The 8,635-nt window shown below is 30.7% G+C and overlaps 2 protein-coding genes across 4 annotated transcripts; both read left to right on the plus strand.

Annotated features, from left to right (window-relative positions):
- Positions 1-4: 4 nt before the first annotated feature.
- On the plus strand, positions 5-4,423 carry LOC106662370. Of its 3 annotated transcripts, none has more exons than XM_014386433.1 (6): positions 5-163; positions 262-450; positions 2,046-2,319; positions 2,379-2,501; positions 2,574-2,732; positions 3,207-4,423. In XM_014386433.1, exons 1-6 carry the CDS (start codon positions 87-89, stop codon positions 3,651-3,653), a joined length of 1,269 nt encoding a protein of 422 aa, XP_014241919.1. In that variant the 5' UTR covers positions 5-86; the 3' UTR covers positions 3,654-4,423. The 3 variants fall into 3 exon arrangements, with proteins under 3 accessions (XP_014241919.1, XP_014241936.1, XP_014241928.1); XM_014386450.1 differs by having other exon boundaries at positions 79-168; XM_014386442.2 differs by having other exon boundaries at positions 80-173.
- A 1,108-nt stretch (positions 4,424-5,531) lies between these two features.
- LOC106661040 lies at positions 5,532-8,368 on the plus strand. The gene is made up of 4 exons (XM_014384144.2): positions 5,532-5,692; positions 5,771-5,832; positions 5,911-6,025; positions 8,165-8,368. The coding sequence occupies exons 1-4, from the start codon at positions 5,658-5,660 to the stop codon at positions 8,232-8,234; spliced, it is 282 nt and encodes a 93-aa protein (XP_014239630.1). The 5' UTR covers positions 5,532-5,657; the 3' UTR covers positions 8,235-8,368.
- Positions 8,369-8,635: the final 267 nt, after the last annotated feature.

Consider the following 8,635-nt stretch of genomic DNA (forward strand, 5'->3'; position numbering starts at 1 on the left):
GTGTTCCAAACTCGGTTAATGTAAACATTTTTATTTTTTTTTGCTGGATTTTTTTTTTTGAATTTTGTTCCCTGGAAAAATAAAATATGTTGAAAACACTTATAAAACGAATGAAGACGAAGTTAAGTTGCCGTAAAGAATCGAACTTTGTTGGAAATGATTGGTACAGTTCGGTACTCTAATTTTACATTGTTTTGGGAACGTAACTGAACGAACGGGAGGACGAGAATTTCCCGAGTTATGTAATTTATTTGTTTTTAGTTTAAACATGTTAGATCGGAACAACAGTACAATCGTAACCCGTTCGGCGGCGAAAAGAAGGAAAATCGAAGAAGACGATGACCGATACCAGAACTCTGCCGTCAAGACGAGCTTGCTCAGCTTGTCGGACGACGTCCTCCTTATTATATTCTCTTATCTACCTCCGGCGGATCTCCTTTCTCTAAGCAAGTAAGTCGAATCCGTTCAAAAAAAAAAAAAATAAAAAAAATAAAATTTAAACCTTTCTAAAAAAAAGTACATAGTAAGACCTAAAAAGTCGTTATCTGATATTGCCATAAATACAAAAATTGAATCGCCCTTCTGGCTACTTTCATCATTACATTTATCATCTCAAACTGAATTAAAAGTATAAACATTAAAATAGTAAAGAGTACGAGAGCAAATTCAATTTTAAAAAATTCAAGAAGCATATGTCCTTTTTATTTCATAAATGATTTCATTTTTCTTCATATCATTGCATTCTACTAATCTATTTATATAAAACAGTTCCGGGACTGACTGACAGACAACACACAGACCAAACCGCCGGAACTAAAGGGCTGAAATTTGGACAGTGAATTCCTATAATGACATGAATAGCTGCTAAGAAAGGATTTTATGAAATTCCATCCCCAAGGGGATCATTTGGACAATTTTTTACCATTTGTAGACTGAAGTGAACTGAAGAAAAGAATTTGAGAATGAGGCATAATATAAGAAAGTCATGCAAGCGCTGCATTAGAAAGGTACATTAAAACAGAGTCCCAGCTGACAAAACACAGACCAAACTGTGGGCTCTAAGGGGCTGTAATTTCGACAGTGCATTCATATAATGACATGGATAGCCGCTAAGAAAGGACGTTATGAAATTCCATCCCCAAGAGGATCAAATAGACCATTTTTTACCATTTGTAGACTGAAGTGAACTGAAGAAAAGAATTTGAGAAATGAGGCATTATATTAGAAAACCATGCGAGCACTGCAACGCATTAAAAACGTACATTAAAACAGAATCCCAGCTGACAAAGCACAGACCAAACTGCTGGTTCTAAGGGGCCGAATCGACAGTGCATTCCTATAATGGCATGGGTAGTCGCTAAGAAAGGATTTTATGAAATTCCATCCCCAAGGGGATCATATAGACAATTTTTTACCAAGTATAGACCTGGAGTGAACTGAAAAAGAGAAGAATTTGAGAAACGAGACATTACATTAGAAAGCCATACGAGCACTCTGCATCACATTAGAAAGGTACATTAAAACAGAATCCTGCATGGACGAAGTTATTTGTTTATACTATGCATATACAATGTCATAGGCAAAGTCCAGCCTAGAGGGGACAGCTCTCCACTTTTCACGCGGCTAGTCCGACCTCTCAGAGTGGGATGCTGAGCGGGGTCGGAGCCACAACCTTGAGTACTCAACTACTTTTTTCAGCCTAGTTTTGTTCCAGTATTGTTTGGTTAAATAAATTGTTTCCTATATTCAAATAAAAGGTATTATTAAGATATGGACAAAATCCGTAGAAATATTTGGCAGTGACAACAAATTTATCTTTGTTTTTGGTTGAGATGAAAAATTAGTCCACGAGTGGGATTTGAACCCACGAACTTCGGCTGAATAAAAGTATTGAGAGTGTTCGACCTCTCATTTGCAACACCCAGTTAGTTGCCCTTCTGTATGACAGGAACTACTTCACTACTTTTTTTCAATTTTATTGATAAATTATGTGGGCTAAATAACATTTAATAACTTTGATTCATCGATTTATTTTGATTTTTCAGATGTTGTCAAAGAGTGGCGAACGTCGTCTGTGACAGAAGTCTATGGGAAAGGGTTGATTTGCGTAAAACAAGGTTAACACTCGGAGAACTAGAAAATTACACAAGATACTTGCAAAAGAACACTAAATTTTTGGCTACAAGGGGGTTTGAAGAAGCTCCATTAATAGATCCTCGTAAGGCGACCATTTCAAAGGATGTTTTAAAAAGTATTATTAAAAATGCGCCGAACCTGGAGACATTGATTATGGAAAATCATGCTATAGATTGTGTCAAGGTATGTAATGCACACTGCAATAATGATTTCTTTTAATTCAAATTTTATAATTGCTACAGGTGACTTTAGAGGAGTTTCCACCGAATCTTTTGGTCTTGAGAATGCACAAATGCCAGATGATCCGAATGCCTCAGGAAAGGTCGTATTTCTACAAATTGGACAAAGTTCTTCCACACCTTAAGGCACTTTTCACTTTCGTCTTCCCTTAAATTAATATTGTGGGATAATTTAATTAATTCAATTTTGGTTATCAGGTTTTGGACTTAACCGATTGTATTTGGTTTGTGCCACACACCCTTCTTGCCCTTAGTAAAAGCCCTAAACTTGAACAGCTGATCCTAAAAGGATGTAATGTAACAGAATGCTTACCTTATGCAAGCCTTGCTGCCAATTTTGGTTTTTCTGTTCTCAAGGTATATTTTTAGATTGAACTATTAACAAAAATTAATTGCACTTCCCAGAGAATTGTCAAATATTATTTAAGTGCATAATTCAATTAAATAATTCAGGTTGATTTAGCTAGCGATTTACAGACTAAGAAGTACATTTTTTAAAAGAACTTGTAAGCATCTTAAAAACAAATTAAATTAAAAGAAAATGACTAATTAGTTAATATTAAGATAGTTTTTCTTAGATGCAACTGGTTTTGCACCAAAAATTAAATCAGAAAACTAACTTATTACTTTATAATACTATATTGAAAAACAATGGAGATTATAAAATTGTAATAATTATGTTAATAGTAATGAAACAAATATTATTTATATATAAAATATTATATTATTTTCTTAAATTAATTGTTAAGTGTTAGTTGTTTATCCATACTTTTTTAAAATTAGTTTTATATTTTTTATTGCTATCCTATAAATAAATTACTTCTTTTTTAGACCCTTGACCTTAGGAATACAAGTGTTACTGATATCGAAGTAACCTGTTTTAATCGGACCACATCATTAAGGAATCTTTATCTTGGTGCTTATCCAGGAGATGCCAATGAAGATTCACACGTAACGGATTATAGCATCACTACTTTTGGAGGTGGAGTTCAGGAGTACGGCGATCGCGGGTTTCGGGAGAGAGGTGCTATTGGTATCGATATAAGAGATGAAGTCGTAATTATCGATGTCAGTGCTTGCCCTCGCCCTATATGTCGTCTAGAATCTTTGATACTTCAAAATTATCCTGGAATAACGGATCGATCTCTTAACCATGCAGTGACATCTATGCCGGACCTAAAGTTTCTTGATGTATCCCATACTGGTGTTACTAGAACTGGAGTACAAACATTTCGAGAATCCAGACCTGAAGTTAAACTTATTTCCACACTCGTCTGATACTACATATGTACTCATACTACTATACTATATAAAACTATTATACAATATTGTACAATACAATCAAATTTTTATTTATTTGTTTATTTCTTAGAGTATAAATAATTACAACCAGTTATTTATTTTTAAAGTTGAATTCTGTAATAATTGCCTTCTTTGTGTAGGTTGTCTAAATCAGGTGTTAATGGATTTTTGTGATGAGTATTGGTCGTACAACTGTTTGTCATAAATATATATGTATATTCTACCATTTGCTTTTTACTTGAATTTATGTACATAGTGTAATTAAGATAAAAAATATTCATAATAACATTCTAGTTTAATATAAATATATGATTATTATGCATATGTGATAAAGCATCAAGCAATTCCAAAAATTAGTGACACTTGTTGGTACTAACAAAATCTATTGTAAAATGTTGCATTCATTGGGTTTTTATGTGGAAGATAATATTATATTGGTTGAATATGTAGTGTTAGTATAAAGTAGTACTATAATTAAAATTGTATTTGAAAAGTGAAATTTTCAGATAGAGAATTAATGTTAGCAAGTATTCAAAATATTTTTACAATTAACACTGCCATTTTTCTTTAGAGAATCTAGTGACTATTACATTCCAGAAAATAAAAACTTCATTTTGACATAGCATTTAATCACTTAGTCCAAGGACAATTTTGCATTCACAATTTTAATGATTCAATTGTATATTTATATTTATTTTGAACCAAATGCATAATAGAGATTAATGTTCTTAGTGCATAAACATACACATTTACTCACTGAATAATTAAATAAAATATACATAAAGATATGTAAAAAATATGTAATATATGCATAGTTTGAAGTAATTTTATTGTTTGAAATCGCTGCAATATCTTAATTTATAATTTAATTTACAGGAATGAAAATTTTGTAATTTATTGCAGAGTTTAAATTTTCTGTCATAAGAAGCACCAATTATTTTTTTAAACATATACGCTTGTAGAAAAAACAAACATATTTTTTGGTTTATTTCAAACTATGTATGTATTTTTAGTGTTATATTCATTACAACACACTTATTTTAATGTAATTAATGAAATCCATTGGTTTTAATAAACATTATTTAATTATAATGGTTTGAAAGAAAATTCACAAAAACACCAGAAAATCATTTAGTGATTACTATCTACTAATCCAGTCAGATCCGGACCAGTACTAATCAATACAATCTACTAAATGATTCCCAGTGTTTTGGTGAATTTTCTTTCAAACTATCATAATTAAATAATTTTTATTCAAATTTATGGATTTCTGATTTTGTTTAATTTGGTTTACATTACAATAAGTATGTTGTAATTAATAACGATAAAAACAAATATAAATAATTTGAAATAAACAACAAAATATGTAAGAGTGCATGTTTTTTTGTTCTTGAGTGTATATATTTTTTCAGTGAATTGAAATATAATATGAATACCATAAATGAATATTGAATAATAATTTATGTACATATATACAAATTTCATTTGTATTAAAAAACAAAACAAAAAAAAAACAGGTTTTACTACAGTTAAATTAGTAAAATGTAAATAATATAAATATTATACAAGTGCTTATTAAAAATGATTTCAAGCTATGAAAAATGTGATTAATTAAAATTTAATTAATTCTATGTAGAGTTTGATTAAACCCTGTTGATGCGCAAACATTTTTTCCTCTATAAATTAACTTCATATTACGAAAATAAATTATATAGATTTCGGTTGTGAACAGAGAAATTGCGTGTAAAGATTTATTTTTAGAAGTAAATTTCTCACCAGAGTTCGATTTTGACGGAGGGAAATTTTTAAGGGAAAAGAGCGACATCCTCTGTTACCAGTTACTTGTCATTCTGGACTTCTGGTGGTGAACAGTCATTCTAAAACGTCGGACTAAGAAATTTCAGTTTTGTTTACCGTCGAAGGAAAATGTTTATAGTTCAATTTTAATTTTAAAAATTTAATATCTAAAAATTGCTTAAAATGGAAGCTGGTTTGGTAACAGCTTTTAATGAGATGTAATAATATTTCTACTTGTAATATTGACATTACAAAAACATGACATTTGTTTTATATCAGTCATTAAATTGTTTTAGAATCAACAACGAAAACGTCACTGGATGCGTTTTAACTAATCCTCAGGGGCTTTGTATGTTATGTAAGTAAAGGGAAATAAATATAAAAAATATAGAATTCATGCGGTCGATTATAATTTGGTAATCAATTTTCCAATTAGCTAGCCCAAATTTGAAGCCTGAAGTTAGTGGGCTGGTGTCTGCAATTTCTCAGCATGCTGCAAAATTGGAGGATAGTGATGGACCGCCCATTATTACTCTTGAAGGAGACAACAGGTTTTATAAAATTATCATACAACAATTACTATTCTAGCTGATCTGTTTCTAACTATTATTACTGCATACAATAAAGTATTAAGTTTGTAACAATTAATTTTCAATTTTTTAAATTGGACTTCTCATGACTTGCCTAGAGATCAAGTACCCTGGTTTTACAGCAATCTGAGGTTGGACTTTGTATTATTTGGTCCCACCCATTCAGTTAGACCATTTCAGCCCACAAAATGTAAAAGTTCTAGATTAAACACAATCACATTTTTAAATATGTACTTTTTTTTTTCTTTGCACATACCATTCACTCCTTATCTATGGTGTACTGGTCATTTAAACATCACCCTACACACAAAATGAACTTAAATAAGGGAAAGTTGATGGTACTCTATAAAAAAACCCTTCACACTACTTTTATGCTAGTTTTTACTTTTGATCGTGTGAAACATTTAAAAAATATGTGCTAACTCGCACCTATTTTCAAGCACGGCTCTGAAAACATGTTACATTCCTACTTTATCACTGTAGGAGTCAATACATGATAATCTTTTATCGGTTATTTAATTAATTGACTGTTAATTATTATTTCCAATTTTTATGCAGACGGTTGGGAAGAAAAATGTGTCACAAGCGGGACTTGCAGCCATGACCACTTGAGCTATCATGACCTCGATCCCCCAAGACACCAACTTCTCTTTTCAACCGGCTATCATTTAAATTTCCCCTTTATTGCCAATTTTCTAACCTCAGAGCCTCGTTTAGTTGCATTACAATGTATGATTAGCAACGTGGCATTTTTGATGTAAGGATAACACAATTTGATTATAATTATTTCATTAGTTATGCTAATTATTATTTCTAATTTTATGCAATGATGGTTGAGAAGAAAAATTACTGTCACGAGCGGGACTTGAAGCCATGACCTTTGACTCAATACGCCGGTGCTCTAACCACTTGAACTATCGTGACGCTAATTTTTCTTCTCAAATGTCTTTGCATAAAAATTGGAAATCTTTCATCGAGTCATAAAATACATATCCAGCTGCCCTTGGATGCACTGAAACACTTGTATGATATGTATTAAGTGTCCCTGTTTTAGTTCATGTCATTGAATATGGATTATCTGTGATAAAAGCTTTTCCTACAATTTTCCTAGCAGTCTGTCACTGTTTTTCCTTTGTTATAATAAAACAACCGATTAAATGTCAAAAACATACTATTTTTTGTGTTTTAATTAATAAAACTTTTATAAAAACACATGATTTCGATCAAGATTGACAAATAAAAACACCTCAACTAATCCCTTTTCAGAGATATAATAAAAGTTGATTTAAAACAAAAGATGGATACAATAAAATTATTGAAAAACGCAATGTTCATTACATAAGACATCAAGAAATCATATTTTACACGCCAGACACATTATGTCACATCACACTTAATTATTACACACTATTTTACACACTATTACCACAAAAAAATCAATTGTTTGGAATTGTTTGCTATATATAATAAAATTCTAGTATTCATAAAATCGATGATATTGAAAGTAAAGATTTTGGTTAGGAGAAATGTGGCTCTTAACTGCCCTCCATTCATATTTATAGTTTGTTATAAGTAAAGTGAATTTAAAAAAAATATACTTTAAAATATCACAACAATCACAAGCATAAAATAGTAATAATAGATTATGAAATTATGTATTTAATTTTTAAATTAATGCATGTATGTATTTAGTAGTCATAATTGACTGTATTTATTCAGATATCGTGAGATACGATATCTGAATAACTATTGATTAACGTTCACTAATCTCTACACATTTGACTGTATTATTTATTTAAATTAATTATACTTTTAATCTAAGGTCTTTTGGTTGAGATGAAAAAACGAGAATGGAATCCTGATTTCAAATATTTGAAAATATGGCAAAGAGGTAAAATTAGAAAAGTTGTTGGTTGAGATAAGGAGAGTGTATGAGTGGATAGAGTACATGATAGTTCAAGTGGTTATAGCAGTGGCATATTGAGCCGAAGGTCACGGGTTCGAATCCCGCTCATGACACATTTGCTTTTTCATCTCTACTGAGGCTTTAGATTAAGAGTATAATTTATTTTTGAAATTTAAAACCAATCTAATTTTCAGAATGTGCCTGATTCTTACTGAAGGAGGATATACAACGACAATTTTTAAGAAAACATCGCATCAGTTTTGAATTTTTCCTAAATGTCTCTTACTATTAAATTGGTAAATATGTATGTAAATTAATATGTATTTTTAACATTACTAGAATAAGGTTTGTGTATGCGTTCCTGTAATAAATCAATTTTTGTCCCTTGCATAGATTAATTTCAGTGGTTTTTATTCCTTTGTCAGACTTATAAAAACATATCGATGTAAGACTGAAATCAATTAATCAAATTAACTATTCAGAAATTGTGAGATGTGGTCTGGTGTACACCAGACCGCATCTCACGATTTCTCAATAATTATCGATCAACAGTCACTAATCACCAAATCATATTAACATTGTATGTATTAATCAAAAAACATTCCATTGATGAAAAAGGCCAAGATGTTTGATTTTTATTATGTTCTCTTCCTATATCAGGAATT

This window comes from Cimex lectularius, unplaced genomic scaffold (assembly GCF_000648675.2).
Source record: "Cimex lectularius strain Harlan isolate CLEC.00 unplaced genomic scaffold, Clec_2.1 scaffold279, whole genome shotgun sequence".
In the NCBI taxonomy this organism is placed as follows: domain Eukaryota; kingdom Metazoa; phylum Arthropoda; class Insecta; order Hemiptera; family Cimicidae; genus Cimex; species Cimex lectularius.

Coding starts and splice junctions, on each gene's coding strand:
- LOC106662370 (XM_014386433.1), top strand. CDS start 87: ATGTTGAAAACACTTATAAAACGAATGAAGACGAAGTTAAGTTGCCGT. Junction 164..261: donor AACTTTGTTGGAAATGATTG/GTACAGTTCGGT, acceptor ATTTGTTTTTAG/TTTAAACATGTTAGATCGGA. Junction 2,502..2,573: donor AAGTTCTTCCACACCTTAAG/GCACTTTTCACT, acceptor TTTGGTTATCAG/GTTTTGGACTTAACCGATTG.
- LOC106661040 (XM_014384144.2), top strand. CDS start 5,658: ATGGAAGCTGGTTTGGTAACAGCTTTTAATGAGAT. Junction 5,833..5,910: donor TCAGGGGCTTTGTATGTTAT/GTAAGTAAAGGG, acceptor TTTTCCAATTAG/CTAGCCCAAATTTGAAGCCT. Junction 6,026..8,164: donor ACTCTTGAAGGAGACAACAG/GTTTTATAAAAT, acceptor TCTAATTTTCAG/AATGTGCCTGATTCTTACTG.